The sequence below is a fragment of the Anomaloglossus baeobatrachus genome, chromosome 6, assembly GCF_048569485.1.
Source record: "Anomaloglossus baeobatrachus isolate aAnoBae1 chromosome 6, aAnoBae1.hap1, whole genome shotgun sequence".
NCBI classification, from domain to species: domain Eukaryota; kingdom Metazoa; phylum Chordata; class Amphibia; order Anura; family Aromobatidae; genus Anomaloglossus; species Anomaloglossus baeobatrachus.
The window spans coordinates 428028905-428051731 of NC_134358.1; the positions used below are offsets into that span (position 1 = coordinate 428028905).

The 22827-nt window shown below is 41.1% G+C and overlaps 1 protein-coding gene across 3 annotated transcripts in view; it reads right to left on the bottom strand.

The window, feature by feature from the left end:
- Positions 1-1073: 1073 nt before the first annotated feature.
- The window catches only part of MYRIP (myosin VIIA and Rab interacting protein), an 812272-nt gene continuing 790518 nt past the window's right edge, over positions 1074-22827 (bottom strand). For 2 of the 3 annotated variants that reach the window (XM_075315190.1, XM_075315188.1), the window contains exons 14-18: positions 18960-19064; positions 12953-13013; positions 10166-10284; positions 8273-8314; positions 1074-6512 (exon numbers count right to left, since the gene is read on the bottom strand). In XM_075315190.1, coding sequence (XP_075171305.1) covers positions 6480-6512; positions 8273-8314; positions 10166-10284; positions 12953-13013; positions 18960-19064 — 360 coding nt within the window. In that variant the 3' untranslated portion in view covers positions 1074-6479. The remainder of the gene's footprint in view (positions 6513-8272; positions 8315-10165; positions 10285-12952; positions 13014-18959; positions 19065-22827) is intronic. The other variant, XM_075315189.1, reaches the window with a different exon arrangement.

Here is a 22827-nt window from a genome sequence, read left to right on the forward strand (position 1 = left end):
ACAATCTTTCAGAGTAAACAGGTTGCTGATGATTAACGAGCAAAAATGCATATGAAAATATGAGAAGTAATGGAATGAAACTCAAAAGGAGAAGATACAGATTGGATATTAGAAAAAAAATTTTGACAGTGAGGGTGAGTGATGAGAAGACCAGGCTGCCACGACAGGTAGTGATGATCTTTTGCGCAGCAGAAAAGGCAATAGAAGTCTTCAAACAGAAACTGGACAGACATGTTTGTGATAATTTAGTGAACCCTGCATTGAGCGGGGTGTTAGACACGATGACCTTGGAGGTTCCTTCCAACCCTAACATTCTTTGATTCTATGATTGTTTGTTGGGTGAAATGATCTTTTGTGCTGCGCAAAAGATCATTGTTTTTGCCGATGCATTTTCCTGTGTAAACAGAACTCGCACTGATGAAAACAGTGGCAATAGAAGGTACGTATATCAGCCGAACCACCATCCGTATTCAAGTGCAAATGGGGATTGAGGATTAAATGGAAGAAAACTCCAGCTGGCCACCAGACAAAATGAGATTAGTGAAGGAAGTAGGTATCCAGCAATCCAAAAGATAAAAAAGACTTTTTTCACCATATAAAATCCAACATGAAAAAGAAAGAAAAAAAAGTTAAAAATTCATGAGATAATGCGTTTCGGATCCTCGCAGATACAGTATCTCGGATACTAAGGATCCTGAACAATCCAAAACGCGTTCTTATGGATTTTTAACTTTTTTTTCTTTTTTTCATGCTAGATTTAAAATGGTGAAATAATTTTTTTTTTTATTTTTTGGATTGCTGGATACCCACTTCCTTCACTGAACACAATGGCAGCCTATGTGCACTGAGCAATCTATTACAGATCCTGCATCATTTACTGTGGTCTTCCTGTGTAAACAGACCATTATATGACCCCCAATTGGTAAAGGTTTACCGATCGGTGGTCATTTAGTGCAACCAGTTGGTCCATGTAACAGGACCATTACAAAAACATACGGTACATACATTCCCAAACCATTTTTTCCACGTTTTAGCTACATGGTACATCCAATAAATAAATATACAGACACATGTTTATTGATGTAAATTTTTATATTTCTGAAGTTTGCATTTTTAATCAAGGCTTTTAATTTTTTGTCAATAATAATTTCAGTTGACATGCAGTTAGTTACATCAGTTTCTTTTATCCAGCCTTTTTTCATAATGTTCACATTTCTTATCTCATCCTAAACAGATTCTACAGGTGACATGAAAACACACGTACGTAGATTTTTCAAATTGATTAGATTTTACCGTATAATCTTACTCTTAGATTTTACCGTATAGTCTTACTCTATATAACCTTTAAAATACTTTCATTTGTAAAAAAATTAATCTTGATATAAATACTAAAACAAAAAAGAATCACTTAATGGCAAAATAATTCTTCGGGTGATATAATAGAATACCTGTGTTTGAACAGTAAACTCTTTTTACACGCATTTGGCACAAATAAATTGTCTTCATAAATGGATGATTTTTTTGCAGTGCTTACACAGTACATATTTTTTTTTCTGAAAATTTAACATTAGTACACTACAGTAGCTTCATTACATGCTTTTATGTGAGCCATTCTACAGCAACAATGTAACAAAGGGCAAAATGCGTTGGCTAATCAAATTCCATTCAGATCAGATAAATAATCTCTCAATCACACATAAAATTTATAGTAACCACAAAAGTTGGCATCATTGAAACTCCTGTCCTTAAATATCTAAATGCTATTAGGAGAGAGAACAAGATGGTATGTGTATGCTTTAACGGAATTTCGGGCAAATTGGGTCGAATCAAAACGCCTTATTTCTAACATTGGTTCTACATCCTGCTCATAAATGTTATGATCACCTAAAAAAAACCCGATGATGATTGTCTAACTTTGTTTACATTGAACAGAGACTCATCTTCTTTCCGTATATAAATAGGCAATTATTCCCCCCATCCAACAACCTCACATTAGCTTTATGACACCCACCAAACCTTCATTTATAAACGCCCCATTTCACACTGGTAACACTACTATGAGACTTAAATATCAGATTTCGGTTATTGCATATTTACCAACAATCTCTCCAACCAGACAGGACCCCCTAATTGGATGTTAAAAAGTGTTGACTTTTCTCCTTTATTGACCATTTTAAAGAGGTTGTACAGGGTTTGTTTCCTGTCCAATCTGACATCAGTAGTACTATGGTATGGATAGAAAAATAAAACACCCTGAGGCTGCTGCTCCATACTTGGATGTGATTGTAGAGCAGAAGGAAGGTTCATTGAAGAGATGACTGCGCAATAGAGGGCTACCATGCTTCAGTGCTCGGTACTCATTAAGAGCAGTTGGATTCCCGGATGGGCATGAGTCAAGTAACCCGAATATAATGGAAGTCAATGGGAGACTCAAGCATTTTTCCAAGAAATCTTCAGAAAAAATGCTCAAGATCACTATTGATTTCCATTATATTTAGGTACTCGAGCCACAACCATCCGAGCATCCAACTGCTCTTAACTAGTGATGGGAGAACCTCCCAATGTTCGGGTTCGAGTTCTGAGATAACGCGAACTTGCGTCCGAACCCCGAACTTGGACTTTACAGTTATGGGATGGGGTGGGGTGGTCTGTAAAATAAAGATTATATACTGCTTAAAAAAATAAAGGGAACACTTGGACAAAGAGTTTGTATTTTGGTGGTCACTTTATTTTTTTGAGCGGTACATATTCTTTATTTTAAAGACCACCCAGCCCCATCCCATAACTATAAAGTCCATGTTCGCGGTGACGTCAGGGTTCACCCAAGTCCATGGCTTAGCCATGGATTGATCTTTGACTGTCACTGTCAGCCTGCTTTTCGCTCTGTATAGAGGTTTGTCTGTACAGAGCGATGAAGCAGAGCTGACATTGCTCTCCCTGTGGACTACTTTGAACAAAGGATTTCCTTATAATAAAGATGGAGTCTCTAAATGTTTTTTTTTTTGTTTCTAATAAAAAGTTTTTTCTATGTGTTGTCTTTTTCTTTTTACTAGAAATTCATGGTGTCCATGTCTAATTTGGCGTGACACTATGAATTTCGGGCTGAGAATACCAAGCTGGTATTAACCCCTTTATTACTCAGCATGCCATCGCCATCAGGGCTGCTGGATGAGCCGGGTAAAGTGCCTGGAAATGGCGCTAAGAAACAATGCGCCATTTCGAGGGGCGGCTGCGGGCTGCGGAGAATCCCAGCCCCCAGCAGTCTGATTTTACCAGACTGACGATCAAAATATGGCAGGAGCCCACGCATTTTTGTTTTAATTATTTTTTTAAATAAAAAAAAAAATTAATGGGCTTCCCTGTATTTTGTTTGCCAGCCAAGGTAAAGCCAGGCAGATGAGGGTGGCAGCCCGCAGCCGTCCACTTTATCTGCGCTGGGAATCAAAAGTACCATGGAGCACTGCGTCATTTTTTAAAATTATTTACACTACTATTTGTGTGAAAGAACTAATAGCCAATCACAGATGCTGTCAAGGAGAATGGGTGTCTGTGATTGGCTGTTGGAGTAACCTAGAATGTATGGGCTGGTTTCAGGTTATGCCAGCATCCAATCACAGACGCCCACTCTGTTACAGCATCTGTGATTATCTGTTATTTTAACAGTAAAATAAAACAACAACACAGAGAAAAAGAATTTTCATTAGAAATAAAACAGAAGACATTTAGGACTCCATATTTATTACCCAAAAGAAACCCCTCTGACGTAGTCCAAAGGGAGACGAGCATCTTCTGCTCGTCTGTGTGAGCAGACCTTTGTTTGTCTCCTACCACAGATGTAGCACAGCTGAAGAGATGCTCGCCTTTGGATTACAGCCCCTGGACCTGAACTGGACCCGAACTGTAACACCAAACTCATGTTTGGGACCTTGTGCACGAACACTATATGTTCGGTACGAACCCCGAACTTTACAGTTCGGATTCGCCCATCCCTACGTTTAACAAGTACCGAGCATGGTAGTGCTCGCTTATCATGACTGCGCAGTAAAATATTTTCCTTCTAAATTAAATTCAAAATAAAGGAAAATATTTGTCAATAATCATCTCCTCTTCAACAGACTTTACAGATATGTACAGGCTCATGAAGGGGAACTATAACCCAAAATATGTCAGGATAGTGGAAAATTTTCTATTGCACACTAGTCTTTTCAATGAATTTTCCATTTGCTCTCAATGTGATATTCAGATATCCAGGAACACCCTCAATGTGTTTTTATTCTACATATCATAATACTTTTGGCTCTCCTGGTGAAACTATGTCTCTTAGGCCCCTTTCACATGTCAATGATTCCAGTATGTATGACGTCTGTTTTCATACGTACCGGAGACATGGACATACGCACACCCATTAAAATCAATGGGTCTGCGCACACATCAGTCTTTTCACAAGGACCGTGTGTCCATATAGAGCGCATGCATGTTCGTGTGCTCCGCACAGAGACAAGTCTGTTTTTCTTTGGCAGCATGGGTGTCACACGGACCACACAGTGGTGTGCTCCGTTTGACATCAGTGTGACATGTACTGGAGAAAACACGCGTCTTTGAAATAAAATGATTTTCTATACTCACCTGTCTCCTGCGCTGCTGTCTTCTGTGCTGCTGTCACTTGCTTCCAGAACTGCTCTTTATGCTCATGAATATTTACTGCACTGCGGAAGCACTGGAGAAATCAGCACCAGGGACAGCAGTACCGGAGACATTAGCATCGGGGACATCAGCGCCGGGGACAGGTGAGTAAAAAGTTCATGCTCTCCATATGCTATCACGGATAGCACACGGTGAACACTAGTGTGCCAAAATCACGGCACATAGATGAGCCATAACCACCTTCAACACGGCTGTGCAAAACCCAAACATTTTTCATGAACTTGTGAATGGGGCCTTAAGGTGTTAACTACGGATCCTGCAGGTGCCATCAGACAGCGATAACAAAACCCCCTTCTTTCCCCATGAGTGTATTTGAGCAGATCCTTGTTAATCACAGTAGAAAAAAAAAAGGTTCTCAAGCCAAATATTTTAACACGAGGAACCACCCTCTCTTTACATTTTCCTTTGATGGACATCAGGTATAGAGAGATTCTGCTGAACATCAGGCTGGACAGCCATTGAGGCAGCTCTTCAATGATCAGTAAATGTTCTAATTTATAGGTAAGTAATGTCACAGCTCATCATAGATTAGAAACATTTTGACGTCATACACCTGCCAACCCCAGTTTTGCGTGAAAACATCAAGTCACAATTTTTTTGCACAGCTTCGAATTGCACAAAATTATTGCAACTTTTCAAAGCAAATTGGAGCCCGAATTCTGGTGAAATGGCTGAATCAGGGCATATGTCTGAATCATCACAGGCATGTGGGTGGTAAATTAGGAAATTTAAGCTGCCCATCACAAGTAAGCAGATCACAGTTTCTTTTCCGTGGTGGTTACAATATGAAAATATGCAGCTGATTGTTGATAAGAACAACGTCTTTAATTTTTTTATTTCATACCCATGTATGGTCTTAAAATATATTAATCTGTTATCAATTGCAACATGCAGTATGATTAATCTTGTATGTGTCTAGTAATGTCATAAAGAAGAATAAGGCTTAAAGGGTTGTCGACAGTGCTGTACCTAGTTGGTAACATTATTGTGTCATGCTGACTGGCTGCAGGTGATTAATATTTCTTCAGAGGTTACATCCACTTTGACAAAATAATAAAGACTGTCAGTCAGCAACAACTGATTGGCTGCAGGGGTCATATGACACAACAATGTTGGAAAAAGCAGCGTCAACATCACCGGGATGGTGCCATTGCAAGAGATTGGGGTTATCCAGGAGTATTTATTTTACTACTTGCATTGGTTAAATTAATTTATTTTCTGCTAAAATCAACAAGTATTGGGGATAATTACTAAAAAATTAATTATGGGACCATATCGTTAATTTACACTACAAATTGTTTTTTCTTAGTCAAATTGAGTAAAGTAGAAAATAGCATGGTAACAATATAAGACTCATCAGACACATTTTGAAATACACTTTTACAACAAAACATTTGCTCTCACACTTCATTTGGCATACTGTATGAACACATCAAAACTTAAGATACAAAACAGATCTTTTTAGCACATTACTGTATCAGGACGGAAATAAAAAAGTGCATAATAAAACACAGAGCCTTTCTTGAAACTCAAAAACCTTTTCCCGGTGTCTCCAAACTACTTAAGGCAGAGTTCCACTTAGCAGACCATAATGTTGACCATTCCTGGTGAGGTATCTGGACAAAGCCAGGAAACGAAGGCGTTGTTACATCACACAAGGATCCGTTGTAACATCACAGAAGATTCCACTTTATTATGAAGAACAAAATGGCTGTCAAAGGAAGGCACGCTTGTGTACGCCTTAGGCATTATACTTTTTTGGCAGTAGAAATATGTTAATACATTACGGTGGATCCTTTAGTGGGTTCCTGAAAACATTAGAAAAATATATATTGATGATATGTTGTTTCATTATCCGAGTTTTAACACAAGTTACTCTCTTGTTATAATCCTAGACCCTCGACCCCCCCAAATAATGCTGGTTCACTGTTTAGCTATGCCCAAGATGATTTAGTAATTTCTGGTAAAGTAAGTGGGTACAGGAAAACACACAAAATGTTTTATTTTATTTAGGTCTATACAAATCCCCACAACAAATAAAATATGTGTCCCATGTGCCATACCACAAATGAATGTATACATTTCTACAGCCATATATATATACTGCATAGAAATATATATATATATATATATATATATATATATATATATTTGCTCTCAATTGAGATAAAATTGGGAAAGTATTTCTGTGATTCACAGACATCTGTTCATTGATTGTCTTCTGTCTTATTATGACCCTTTACCACAAATTGAGGGTGGGGTGGCACTTAACTCCCTAAGTAGGGTGGCCCTGTAACTACTTTTACATTTTTTGCTGCTTCATCCTAATGCACCCTGTAGTTGTTTTCATTTTCCCTACATGTTCTCCCCTTACTTTTTTTAGGCTTCTTCTGGGGAAATAATGGAAAAGGACCCAAATATATTAGCAATGGTATATTCAGGCTTAATAACACAGAGGGAGAGAATAGTTATTCTAAAGGTCAGACACCTAGCATTACCAAGACCAAGGCTATACAGCTGCTCCAAACTTGGTAATTAAGCAATAATAATCTCTATTAAAGAAGCCCTCCCGTTAAGTTTTTCTTCACTAAACGTGTACATGTGTATATAGTGGTCGTTGTATTAATATAATCAGCCATTGCTGCCTTCTCCAGGATTCAGCGCCGTTCTGCTCCACTTCTCAGTGACGACACCGCTCTGCACAAATCCGGGTCACATTGCGCTCTGTGTGACACGAAAGTGACTTTTACTATGTAAGTCTATGGAGTGTCAGAACAAGGCTTCATAGACCTACATTGTAAATTAGACTTCTGGCTCACACATAGAGAATAGAGTGACCCGATGGGTCTGAAGAGTTCTGACGTTACTCAGAAGAGGAGCAGAACGGCGCTGAATCCCAGAGAAGGGGGCGATGGGAGAGTATACTAAGGCATGCATACTACATACAGATACACATTTTTAGTGAAAATAATACTTGTTGGGAGGGCTTCTTTAACGGAGTAAGAAATACTGGTCTGTGAGTCTTGCTTCTTTGCCCTATTGTCAGGATATGATATCTGGAGGAGATAGGAGCTAAATCTGTAGTAGCAGGAAAGTGAAGCGCTTGGATTCCAATTCTTTCCCTATTACCTCCGGTGTCTCAGACTCTCTTGTGTTTATTTCTTTCACCCAAGGCTTGGCTTATACACATCATCAAATGTGTTAAGAGCCTGAATAAGCAGTGTGAAATTGTAAAAGGCACACGTGCTAGGCTTCTAGTGGAGGAAGCAAGCACAAGACATACTTCTAGATGTGGAAGACAGGGGACGTCGTACACATCAATCAAGACAGTGGAGCAGCAACATTTTCACTGCTGAAGGCTCTGAGGATGGTTTTTCCCTTAGTGGAGCTTTTCATACGTTGTGAAACAGAAATAAATCATATTTATAGGTATCCCTAGGAAGGACAGACTTACAAAAGGGAAGGAATATTTAATGGAATGTGGAGGAGCTTTTATCAACTTTTCCCTACTTTAAAACGTATTGTCTATGGGCCCGGGATGGGGAATAAAAAAAGATACTGTACTCACCTTCCCACCTCCAGGATAGGTTACTGTGTCCATGCCGCTCTCCTGGAATAAACAATGTCATAATAATAAATGATGGCTGCAGCAATTCAGAGGCCGCTGATAAACTGCAGCCTTTACATGGAACGGAATATGAAGGCTGCAGCCACGTGACATTGTTTATGTGCAGCGGAATAGTGCTGTTATGGAAAGTTAGAATTTTTTTTTTATTTCACCACCTTAGGCCCATACAAAATAAGTTGTAAAATAGAGGACAACCTCTTTGACAAAATACTCTGTAGATACTAAGAGATATATTTATTTCAAGTAAGACTATTTTTGGAAAGTTTACAGTATTTATTTTAATTGTAACCTTTAGAATGCTTTAGTGGTCGTAAGTTTAGACCTGGCAAAAACTCTAAAATAAACTATGCTAATATCTTGAACTGTGACTTATAGTACACTTACCCCCATATATTATCATATAGAGTGTTTGTGGGTCCCTGATTAGAAACTGTGTAAAAATGGCACCTGATTAATAGTGATGAGTGAGTATTACCATGTTCAGGTGCTCGGTACTCAAAACGAGCAATTAATACTTGTTCAGGCGTGCCTTGAGTACCCGAGTACAAAGCAAGTCAGTGGGGAACTAAAGCATTTTTCCAGAAGATTTTCCGAAACTGACTTCCATCGAGTTGCACACATCCAAGCATCAACTGCTGTTTGCAAGCACCCAGGCACCCGAGTATGGTAGTACTCGTTTATCAATACTGATGAACAAGCATAATGCAAAATTCTCATGTCATCTGATCGTCCATCCTAGCAAAAACAATAATTGTTATCGGCAGTGAATTACCCTTTGTAAGCAACAGATGTGCTGCTGGTACCATGTTAATAGACTTGGTGCAAATCAAAATTATAAAACCCAGTCATCAGCCAATTCAGTAATCTGTGGCCAATCTCCTTATGTGTTCTTTTGATTAACCGGTCTGGTGAAATGTCATTGTTGCAGCAAGACTTGTGACAGGGTATGGGGCAAAACAGGCAGGGACACCAGGCCGATGAACAATTCAACAAGTTTTATTGAGGCAGGGAGCATAGAACAACCAATATCAATAATGTTCTTAAGAGTCCACAATGAGTCCTCAAAGTGCCGGGTGGTGCCACCCGGCAATCTGACGCCAGAGAACATGTAGACGTAATCCTTGGAAGAAGTCAATGGTTCTAACAGATGAGGGACACAATCCAATACCACATGACAGCTTCCATAAATCCCCACACCAGTGCCAGGGTCTTGCCGCAGCAAATATCCCAGCTGCTTGAACCTCAACACACGCACAACTCAACTGACTGATCCACCAAGAGTATGTTTTCCAGTGCCTGTGGATCCACCCCTCAAGGGGAGGGTTCACATCCACTTTTGAGTATGTGGCTATCTATGGAGAAGTCTCCAGAAGCTCATGGCTCCATTGTCTGCCACAGGTCTGTCTATTGCAGTCACCCCCAGCTGAGAAGAACAATAACAACAAAGCAACATACATGACTCTATGTGGCATAGAGTACATGGATACAGGCCGGGGAGGGATGAGGAACACATCGCCACATGACACACATGTGACGTTGTAACAGGCTGGCTAATCAAAAGAAGAACTGTGGATGTTGTGAGGTAGGAGGCAATGTTCAGGCTCCTGATTTAGCCAAGGCACCATGTTTTGCAAATTGATTTGTACCAACTCTTCGTAATTGCTGCAAATAATATAATTTTAGAAGTACAATAATATTATAATTAATATACAAATTCTGTGTAATCGATCAATAATTGTTAAAGGTGAAATGACGATACAAAATCTTCATATCTAATTGCACCATAAGGCTCAGCATGAATGGCCCAGTGAATATTGTAGTGAACTAACATACCATAACTTCCCTGACAGAACTCTTCCGTTCTCTAGTTCGTTGAGTTAAAGATCCTTGCAGCACAAAGTTTCTGTTACATGACTTCAATGCCGTCACTATTGGAAGTTCAGGTTCTTCATCTATTCACAGAAATGTAAAAAAATCATGAATCAATATCTATTTTGTGGACACAAAGTGAATTTTACATCTGACCTCAGCCTTACAATCATCACATGTCCTCATACTAAGATAACTATAGCCAACCTATAGGAATAAAGTTTCAATGATGAGAAGAAAAAGCAAAATACACACAATCATGTAGGAAAGTAGTGATGTGGCCAATAAGGATTAACAGAGGCTTTATTTCAACAAGAAGAATAGACAAATGGTAAAGGTAGTATTGGTATAACAAGCTAACCGAGGATCTGAAGAGACAGATGCATGTCTATAAGATGCCTAATGCTGATAGTTTATGAATTATTGGAGTTAGAGGGGTTTTCCCATGAGCAAAGTAATTTTTAATTAATAGATCTTGGAATAATAATAATTTCCACAACTGAACATGTTACAAATAATGTCCCTGTGCTGAGATAATCTTGTTACTATGTACTGTGTAATGTCCGTGTCTGACCGTACAGGGAAATGGTCTGATCATACCACATCTATTGGGTCAGGGGAGGCAGCAAAAGAGAGAATACAGATAGAACAACAGAGGATTTTCCTCACAGAAAACCACTTATGTGATCCCGTGCTGTCCTGTCTGTATACTCTATTTTGCTTCCGTCCCTTTTCCAAGAAACTGTGGTATGTTCAGACTAAGGGGCACTTTGCACACTTTGACATCTCAGGTGCGATGTCGGTGGGGTCAAATTGAAAGTGATGCACATCCGGCATCGCTCTCGACATCGTAGTGTGTAAATCCTTTATGATACGATTAACGAGCGCAAAAGTGTCGTAACCGTATCATTGGTGTAGCGTCGGTCATTTCCATTAATTGGGAAATACCGATGTTACGATGTTGTTCCTCGTTCCTGCGGCAGCACACATCGCTGTGTGTGAAGCCGCAGGAGTGAGGAACATCTCGTACCTGCGTCCTGCGGCTCACGCCGGCTATGCGGAAGGAAGGAGGTGGGCGGGATGTTTACGTCCCGCTCATCTCCGTCCCTCCGCTTCTATTGGCCGCCTGCTGTGTGACGTCGCTATGACGCCGCACGACCCGTCCCTTTAATAAGGAGGCGGTTCGCCGGCCAGAGCGACGTCGCAGGGCAGGTGAGTGCATGTGAAGCTGCCGTAGCGATAATGATGTTCGCTACGGCAGCTATCACCATGATATCGCAGCTGCAACGGGGGCGGGGACTATCGCGCACGGCATCGCAGCATTGGCTTGCGATGTCGTAGTGTGCAAAGTGCCCCTAAGTCCAGTGTACGGTCAGACACGGCCATTACACAGTACACAACAGGGGCTCATGTATAAGATTATCTCAGCACAGGAACATTTTTTATCACATCCAGTTTTGGAACTTATTATCATTCCTAGATGCATTAATTAAAATTTACTTTATTTGTGGGACAATTCCTTTTAAGCTGGTACTGGGGGGTCTCAGCAATTAAAATCTACAGATATGTCTAGGGGTTATCAAGGTTTAAAGTATTGGGCCTTATTATTAAATTGGTAGAGGTCTGAGTCAGCACACCCATGTTCAACTGTTTAAATGGACCGGTGATTATCAAGCCTCTTTGTTAATAATAGTCTATATTACTTACCTTAGCATCATGACAATCTAGCAGCATGTTGGCTGCCACTGGTGTATGGTGCCACGTGATTTTGGTATCGGCCTCCTGATGAACCAAGGATTGGGGAAACGCGTTGAGGCATGAGGCGGAAATAAGCTAAGTGTAATATTTGTCCCTGCTTTGGTATAGGTTTTCATTGAGAACAATAGTGACCTCCTGAATTTTGAGGAGGTTTCTGTGAACCCTATTTTTGCACATTATCACTTTATATATATGCACTGCACTTTATTTATGCACACTGCACTTTACTGTATCTTTGTGTGTAGGGGTTCACAGGGTCATAGCAGGGGCAGCCGTCGGTGAGTGGGGGCGCCACATCGTATCCTTAGGGTGCCAACCTCCACGGCTATGTAGGGCGCAGGAGGGAGTGGACATTGTAGGGACTAAGTTTCCCTCTCTCTTCTGTGCAGCGGGTTATTTTATCTATTTGAATTGTGGTTTTTACCTTTTAAGAGCATCATTAAATGTTTATTTTTAGTTAGGGATTTATGCTAATATTCCAAATACCTAATAACTAGTGAGTTTGTAATAGTCCATACTGCCCAATGCTGTACTCATCATAGCAGCTGTTATGGACATTGCAGCTTTGTACCAATGTGACAGTGCCACAATGCCAAGCACCACCGTTATGAAAAGTAATTAATCATGCAGTACAGAGCAATGTAAATACAAAAAGCACTTGAATGTGATGATCCCTTTTACCAGCTAATTTATCCCTTTAACAGCTGATTTCTCCTGCTGTTTAGTTACATAGAAAAAGAAGATCTTGCAGTGTCAGTGAATTCTATGGCCATACTCTACCGTGGTCACTCCAAATAGATCTTGACTCTTATACAGTTGAATTATGATAATGAGACATTCACTTCTCTATCACATTAATAAGTTTTGCATATTCTAAAAGTATCTATATTATGTAGTTATAGGTACAGAAGAAAAAGAAGGTGTAATACGCATAAAGTGTTCAAACATCTGACCTGAGTTACAATTTATGATATGCAAATAATAAAACCCGACCTTGTAGAGGAGTTGCTGGAAGTTTTCTTCTTTGCTGTCTTGATGTGTCTATTGTATGAACCTAAATACATGTAAAAATTCATTTATTATTATGAAATTAAAGTTGTATTTGAGATTTTTCTAAATTAATTAAAGGCTTTTCCAGACTTGATATAAATTTCTGTGTGACTGCGGATTGGCAAATCATAGTGTGAATTAGGCACACTTTCAGGATTCCCCTCAATTACCAGATCAAGTGGGTGGTTGCGTAACCTCCAGTATTTATACTAGCGATCACATGCCAACCAGATTCTCATCCAGGTCTCTCACTGATCTATAATGGCGGTCAGATGATCGCCAACTTGATCTGCCAGTTGAGAGGCATCTTGGCAGTATGTGTAACTCACACTGTCAGGATGCCAATCTGTTGTAATGTAGAGTCAGTGCAAAACTTTTCCTCAAGCCTGGAAAATACCTTTGATGTGAATGTCAGCAGGTTTTTGCTAATTCATGTAAGAACAGCATAATATAGGAAAACAGACCCTGATTTCAGTGATGTGTCCTTAGTGAGTGCAGTTGTGACATAAAATTTTTAGATGCAGAATGTAGCAGAGTTCAGCAAGCTAACTGTAGAGAAAACCCATAAGGGTATGTGCGCACTAGGTGGTTTTTTTTGTGGCATCAAAAACGCTGCATTTCTGGCCGCTAAAAAACGCACAAAAACGCAAAATGCATAAAAAATGCATGCGTTTTTACCGCGAATTGGTGCGTTTTTGGATGCGTTTTGCTGCGTTTTTGCTCACTGCGTTTTTATGCTTTTTTTTATCAGTGACCAATGCCATTAAAGATTGTTGAAAAAAAAAAAAAGGTCTGATGTCATTTCCTTCTTCAATATGTTCTTCATTCTCCAATAGTGTATGCAGGAGAGCAGACAGCTGCAGAACTACAAGACTCAGCATGCTCCATCCAGGACTGTATGCTGAAGGGATAGGCAGGAGGAGCAGAACTGCAAGGCTCAGCATACTCCTTTCACCAGTGTATGCAGGAGAGCACACAGCAGCTGCAGAACTACAAGGCTCAGCATGCTCCATCCACTAGTGTATGCAGGAAAGCAGACAGCAGCTGCAGAACTACAAGGCTCAGCATCCTCCATCCAGGACTGTATGCAGTTTTTTGCCCCCCCCCCAAAAAAATTACGTGGGCTTCGCCATATTTTTGTATGCTAGCCAGGTACAGCAGGCAGGTACGGGTTGCCCCCAACCCCCAGCTGCCTATTTGTACCCAGCTGGGAACCAAAAATATAGGAAAGCCCTTTTTTTAGTTATTTCATAAATTTAATGAAATAAAAAAAAAAAATGACGTGGGCTTCGCCCAACTTTTCAGTCCAGCCAGGTACAACTAGGCAGCTGGGGATTGAAATATGCAGTGCAGAGTGCCCAAGTTTTCTGGGCACTCCCGCTGTGAATTGCAGTCCGCAGTATCCAAGTATTCCAGCTGCCCTGGTGCCGGGTGGCTTGCTGGGTAATAATGGGGTTAGGGCTAGCTGTATATTATCAACTAACCCTAAGACCGAAATTCATGGTGTCACGCCAATATTAGACATGGCCACCATGAATTTCTAGTAAAGATAAAAAAAAACACAACACACAGAAAAATATTTTTATTAGAAATAAAACACAACACTATTAGTGACTCCATCTTTATTGAACTAAAGAACACCCCCCCTCCGCATTAATCCTGGGTCAAGGGTCCCGTGCCGTCCAATCCAGATCCAATATCATCTGATCGATTTGCTGGAAGTCAAAGCGATCAGATGATGTGTTAGGTTCAAGGATGTGAATCACATGACACATCAGCTGATTGTAGAAACACCGTTTATACAATCAGCTGATGCATCAGTGCAAAAAACGCCCAACAAACTACTCACTTCTGTGCAGACTCCCGTCCGATCGCTGCAGGAGCTGGTGGTAATGAGCTGATGAAGTCACCTGACCGCATCAGCTGTTAGTTTAAGCTGACCAGGTGGTAAAAAGCCAGCCTCATCGCTGGGTTTATACTGTCAGCTGATTCCGTCAGGTGACTGTTTCAGCTGATCATGTACAATATAGACACTGCACTCTCTATTCAAAGAACGAGGTATATAAAGACCAACAAAATTGTTTTAGTTCAAAAAGTTTTTTTGTTTTTTTATTTTTATATTTTCAATGCTATAAGGCAATAAAAGTGATTATAATACATGTGGTGGGACGTTTCGGCCATAACACTGGCCTTCTTCACGCCGTATTACACTGGAAAAGGGTAAAAATAAGACAAAATCAATATACATGGAAAAACAGAGGGAAAGTAAAAGAAGAGGGGTTTTTTTACATATAACTACATATATACATTTTTAGGTAGTTGCTTAATAGTAAGGAATCTTAAACCATGTCATTATCAGTTCCTTAGACGTATATTATGCAACTCTATACAATAAGTTACCATAGATGTATTAGTAAAAGAAAGACAATGGTAACAGTAGTGAAGGTGGCAACATAGCACCTACCTCCAAAGAAGTGGGGGAAACTGGTTCCAATAGATGCAGGGAGTGTGTACAGAAAAATATAGAGTAGGGGGACACCTTAGGTATTGATTTTCTATAGGTCACGGAAGATAATTCCTGCAGGTAAAGGTAGACAGGATGAGATTAGAGTAAATGGAACCCCTGACTAAGGTAAGTATACCCAGGTGAGCATACCTGGTGGATACGGTGTCTCAGGGTATATTTGTTCTGGAAAGGTTTAGTGAGTGCATCAGCAGAGCATTTTAACTTATGGTTTCTGAAACATAGGAAAAGAGTCAATGTGGTTTAACCGGATAGGTTTTCAGATTAATGCCTAAGGTGCTTTGACCAATTACCTTGTGGTAGTGCACAACCTTAGTCCAGTATTTATTGGAATGGTGTAGGGATCTAGTCTGAATTTAATAATTTCAGATACGGGCTCACATTTTATGTCCTGTAAGGCAAGGAACATATACCGTTAGGAAGTGCATTATAGCCATAGAAAAGGGTTAACAAAGAGCAGGTGGTACCTTATTGGACTCCACATGTGGAATAAAGCTAAAGACTTGTACTGAAAGAGTCTTTGTAATGTGTAATTCCTATAAGACAAGATGGGCAGGGCAGATTCAGGATAGACTATTATACTTAATGCCACTAGTGTAGAATAAGGGGATATTATACCTTAGAGCCGTCCAGAATATTATCAACCACTTGCAGGAAAAGAGAGTACGCAGAAAAACACTTGCTATTATCTGGAAGAGGTAATATGTAGCAGGGTTGGATACAGGTACTGGGACATGTGAATCCTGATAATCTGGAGTAGTTTTAACCCAAAGTACATTACCTGTGTGATCCTTAAGCAGGAGATGTATGCAGGGTGAATTAAGGTGTCCCTCTATAGGATGGAAAGTCGGATTAGTGGAATGCAAGCAATGGTAAAGAAAGTGGTCCGGTTGGAGAGGTTGTGATGTTGCGTCCTACCGTGGTAGGACATCACAACCTCTCCAACCGGACCACTTTCTTTACCATTGCTTGCATTCCACTAATCCGACTTTCCATCCTATAGAGGGACACCTTAATTCACCCTGCATACATCTCCTGCTTAAGGATCACACAGGTAATGTACTTTGGGTTAAAACTACTCCAGATTATCAGGATTCACATGTCCCAGTACCTGTATCCAACCCTGCTACATATTACCTCTTCCAGATAATAGCAAGTGTTTTTCTGCGTACTCTCTTTTCCTGCAAGTGGTTGATAATATTCTGGACGGCTCTAAGGTATAATATCCCCTTATTCTACACTAGTGGCATTAAGTATAATAGTCTATCCTGAATCTGCCCTGCCCATCTTGTCTTATAGGAATTACACATTACAAAGACTCTTTCAGTACAAGTCTTTAGCTTTATTCCACATGTGGAGTCCAATAAGGTACCACCTGCTCTTTGTTAACCCTTTTCTATGGCTATAATGCACTTCCTAACGGTATATGTTCCTTGCCTTACAGGACATAAAATGTGAGCCCGTATCTGAAATTATTAAATTCAGACTAGATCCCTACACCATTCCAATAAATACTGGACTAAGGTTGTGCACTACCACAAGGTAATTGGTCAAAGCACCTTAGGCATTAATCTGAAAACCTATCCGGTTAAACCACATTGACTCTTTTCCTATGTTTCAGAAACCATAAGTTAAAATGCTCTGCTGATGCACTCACTAAACCTTTCCAGAACAAATATACCCTGAGACACCGTATCCACCAGGTATGCTCACCTGGGTATACTTACCTTAGTCAGGGGTTCCATTTACTCTAATCTCATCCTGTCTACCTTTACCTGCAGGAATTATCTTCCGTGACCTATAGAAAATCAATACCTAAGGTGTCCCCCTACTCTATATTTTTCTGTACACACTCCCTGCATCTATTGGAACCAGTTTCCCCCACTTCTTTGGAGGTAGGTGCTATGTTGCCACCTTCACTACTGTTACCATTGTCTTTCTTTTACTAATACATCTATGGTAACTTATTGTATAGAGTTGCATAATATACGTCTAAGGAACTGATAATGACATGGTTTAAGATTCCTTACTATTAAGCAACTACCTAAAAATGTATATATGTAGTTATATGTAAAAAAAACCCTCTTCTTTTACTTTCCCTCTGTTTTTCCATGTATATTGATTTTGTCTTATTTTTACCCTTTTCCAGTGTAATACGGCGTGAAGAAGGCCAGTGTTATGGCCGAAACGTCCCACCACATGTATTATAATCACTTTTATTGCCTTATAGCATTGAAAATATAAAAATAAAAAAACAAAAAAACTTTTTGAACTAAAACAATTTTGTTGGTCTTTATATACCTCGTTCTTTGAATAGAGAGTGCAGTGTCTATATTGTACATGATAGTCTGGACCTTGGTCCACTCACTAGCACCTCAAAATTTTCCAATTAACTGAGTGCACACCATATATTTTTAGTTAATGTTTCAGCTGATCAGCGGCAGGTCCTGCAGCTATCGGTCGTGTCCCGGGAGTCTGCACACAGCCGGAGCAGGGGTGGCGGTACCGGGAAGAGGAGCTGGGAGCGGACATGTACCGGGAGTCTGCAGACAGGTGAGTATGAGATTTTTTTTTCTCTACTATTCAATTTTGATTTCGCAGCTGCTTCCACCTCCCGTCCGGACATGGCGCCGGACGGGAGTGGACATGGCGCCGGACAGGAGGTGGAAGCAGCGGTGGCAGTACCGGGAGGATTCACGCTTCTGTGTTTACCAACACAAGGAATCCTCTTCCTGTACACGTCACTGTACTACCCACCCCTTGCGTTTATAGCTGCGTTTTTAGTCATAGAAATGCACTAAAACGCAGCTATATTTGCAATTTGCGTTTTTCATTGCGTTTTTGAACATCTCATTAAACTCAAATGGGTGAAAAACGCAGGAATAATTGACATGCTGCGTTTTTGTGGGCACCACAAAAATGCAGCTAAAAAAACCCCCGCTGTGTGCAGACAGCAAAAATGAAAACTCATAGACTTTGCTGGTGAAGCAAAGTCATGCAGTTTTCTGAACAAAAATGCACCCGAAAAACGCGCAAAAATGCAGCGAAAAACGCCTAGTGCGCGCATGCTCTAAATCCTGAATATAACCCTGCCTGAATACAAACTCGTGCCCTGAGAACCCTGGCAGCAATTTAACTTTTTACTTGATTTTACTCTGCCAACACCGCAGCTCAGCGGCGTACTACTTATTGACATTTCACTGCCCCGCTGTTCATGGTCCAGACATGGACAGCCAAAGGGCTACATGAGACCTACAGAGCCCAGTTTGCCCAGGTCTGTCATAGTGTCTAGGGAGTCACAAAATTCCCCTAACACATAATTCGAATTTACTGCTCTGATAATAATTAATAATCTGGAAATGTGTTCTTTGTCCTAGATGAATATTGCATGGACATTTCCAGAACTGATCCACCATCCTGGCTTACCTGATTAATATTTTGCTGGTCACGTTTCCTTGTAAGCTGTACACATGGAGAGACATTCAAGCCGGCTACTGTGAGAGCTGATATTCGGCTTTCAATATCTGAAATCTTAATATAAAATATAGATAAAATGATAATGGTTATGTCTGTTTCTGCTATTATAGCACATACTGTAATACATAAGATTTTATACAAGTACAATGCAAACCTATTACATTCACATTAAAAAATGTTTTTTGAAAAGGAAGATTAATCAAGCAGCTTCAGAATGTTTTTATCTGTGTTCAACCATTATTCTTCTCCTTTATGTTATTTATCCGGTACCCACATTAGGCCATTAGTTTATAAACCGACAGGTTTCCTACCATTCTTGAGAAGGGGGGCAATAAATGAAGACGTGCTACAATTCCATGAAGAACTGAAGGAGGTGCAGTACAGGTAAACACTGGAGGGACTGTACCCCAAAGCCAGTGCTGCAGCTTATTCATTTTCATAATTGGCGGGGGACTTGTCAGTTGGACCCTCACAGATCAGAAATGGTTGTCCATTCTCACAGATATGCTACTCCTTTCTGTCATTGGAAATTCTATTATCTCTTTCACTAGACAGCAAAGAAGTTATAACCCCTTCACTACCACAGAACACTACCAATAATAATCCCTTCACTACCCCAGAACACAAGGTGCTTAACCACTTACCCCATTACTACCTTGGTCTTTTAGGGTGATTGACAGAAATCCTAGTACCACCATACACCGTGTGCAGAATTATTAGGCAAGTTGTTTTTTAGAGGATTTTTTTTATTGATTAACAACTATGTTCTCAATCAACCCAAAAGACTCATAAATATCAAAGCTTAATATTTTTGGAAGTTGGAGTGGTTTTTTTTTTATATTTGGCTATCTTAGGAGGATATCTGTTTGTGCAGGTAACTATTACTGTGCAGAATTATAAGGCAACTTAATAAAAAACAAATATATTCCCATCTCACTTGTTGATTTCACCAGGTAAACCAATATAACTGCACAAAATTTAGAAATAAACATTTCTGACATGCAAAAACAAAACCCTAAAAAATTAGTGACCAATATAGCCACCTTTCTTTATCATGACACTCAACAACCGACCATCTATAGATTCTGTCAGTTGCTTGATCTGTTTACGATCAACATTGCATGCAGCAGCCACCACAGCCTCCCAGACACTGTTTCGAGAGGTGTACTGTTTTCCCTCCCTGTAGATCTCACATTTTATGAGGGACCACAGGTTCTCTATGGGGTTCAGATCAGATGAACATCTTTTAGACCTTTACTGGCCAGCCAAGCTGTGGAGTAGTTGGATGCATGTGATGGAGCATTGTCCTGCATGAAAATCATGTTTTTCTTGAACAATACCGACTTCTTCCTGTACCACTGCTTGAAGAAGTTGGCTTCTAGAAACTGGCAGTAGGTCTGGGAGTTGAGCTTCACTCCATCCTCAACCCGAAAAGGTCCCACAAGTTCATCTTTGATGATACCAGCCCATACCAGTACCCCACCTCCACCTTGCTGGCGTCTGAGTTGGAGTGGAGCGCTCTGCCCTTTACTGATCCAGTCTCTGGCCCATCCATCTGGCCCATCAAGAGTCACTCTCATTTCATCAGTCCATAAAACCTTTGAAAAATCAGTCTTAAGATATTTCTTAGCCCAGTCTTGATATTTTATATTATGTTTCTTGTTTAAAAGGTAGTCATTTTTCAGCCTTCCTTACCTTGGCAATGTCCCTGAGTATGGCACACCTTGTACTTTTTGATACTCTAGTAACGTTGCAGCACTGAAATATGGCCAAACTGGTGGAAAATTAGCGTCTTGGTAGCTTCACGCTTGATTTTCCTCAATTCATGGGCAGTTATTTTGCGCCTTTTTTGCCCAACACGCTTCTTGCGACCCTGTTGGCTATTTGCCATGAAACGCTTGACTGCTCGGTGATCACGCTTCAAAAGTTTGGCAATTTCAAGACTGCTGCATCCCTCTGCAAGACATCTCACAATTTTGGACTTTTCAGAGCCCGTCAAATCTCTCTTCTGACCCATTTTGCTAAAGGAAAGGAAGTTGCCTAATAATTAAGCACACCTTATATAGGGTGTTGATGTCATTACAACACACCCCTCCTCATTACAGAGATGCACATTACCTGATTTACTTAATTGGTAGTTGGCTCTCAAGCCTATACAGCTTGGAGTTGGATAACATGTATAAAAAGTATCATGTGATCAAAATACTCATTTGCCTAATAATTCTGCACACAGTGTAGATTACCAAGGACTGATGGATCACCACTGAGCCGTTCACTACCAGGACCACTAGAAATGCTACCATTAAAGTTTACCTGTCGGGTCCCCTATGCACCCAGAACCACAGGCAGTTCTGGGTGCATATATCTAATCCCTGCCTAACTATCCCAGCATACATAAATAGATCTTTAGAAAAAAGTATTTCTAAAGATTCTTTATGATATGCTAATGAGCTAGGGGACTAGTCGCAAGGGCGTTAATTCCCCCGACTAGTCTGCCCTCTTAGCATGTTACCACGCCCACATTCTATTCAATGCCCAGCATCATCGGCATAGATGTGCCTTCCTGTGTTCGTTGTCACCGCCTCAGAAGTTGGGTTTAGGCTCAGTGTGCATTATCAGAAGTCCCGGCACTTTCGGTCATGTGTGACGCCCTGGCCGGGCCAGGTAGTCACAAATAGGGCCCCGCATTACACCCTTCCCTCACAGGTAACACACAGCCAACCACAAAACCCTAGTCACCCCTTCAGGGCTTGATAAACACACCAGGGGGCGGAACCAGGCAGTTGGAAGATGCCCACCTAGGAGTTTTAGACAGCCTGGGGCGGGAAAGTTCAGAGAGTAGTTTGAGAGTTCAAGTTGGAGAAGTGTGTGGGCTGGAGCTGTGTGCAGTTGACAGTTGGGGTCTCCGAAACGCGTAGGAATGAAATAAAAGAATTGTTTGTATGACACTGATGGTCTTCAGCGCGGCAAAAACCTGTTTCTCTCCAGTTCCCTTTTGATGATCTACTCTGCAACGGGGCTGCTGCTGGACTGCTTAGGCACTCACTCATGCCATTGAGTTTATTATTTTCACCCAGTAAATCGGGTAAGACCTTATTGCACCTTTTCTCTTCCCTTTTATAGCAGCTCCAGCAGAGGCAAGAACCCAAGTTGAACAGGTGCAAGGGTAGGAGCCCTGGTGCCTTTGGCTAAGAGGGAGATGGCGATCTCGTCTGCAGGAGTCGGAAAGATGGTTCGGTGGAACCGAGGTGGACCGGGACAGGGTAGTGGCCTGCCGGCACCGACCCGGGGAACCGACTCGGAAACCGGAGCACAAAGGGGGTATTCAGACCCTGAAACTAGGTCCATAAGCGACTGGGGGCTAGCTAATTAACTCATTGCGGCCAGGACTAGAGGTCCTGTCCTACCCAAAAGTCCCGACTGAAGGCAACAGCCCACCGAGGAGGATAAAAAGGCCACCGCCATGGCTCAGAGATCCCACGGGCCAGCATCTGCGGGCAAAGGGCTCCTTAGGCAACCATAAGCCAGCTGCGGACTCCTGAAGTTGCAAGCACAGGCAGACCACCATCTTACACAGGTGCAGGAGAAAGACAGAGACCACCGGCCGGGTGGGGGAACCCGAACGCAGCCAGCTGCGGGCACCGGCCACCATCACCTTGGTTTACCAGAGACTCGTGTGTGTTTCTAATAGTGAGTATATCAGCATCCTGCGCTTGCCAATCTCCCTGCATCGCCAACCCCCAATAGGTCCCGGGGCCACCATCCCTGCCCACGGAGGGGTTAACAACTTGCTGCACAACATATCCCCCGGGTGCCC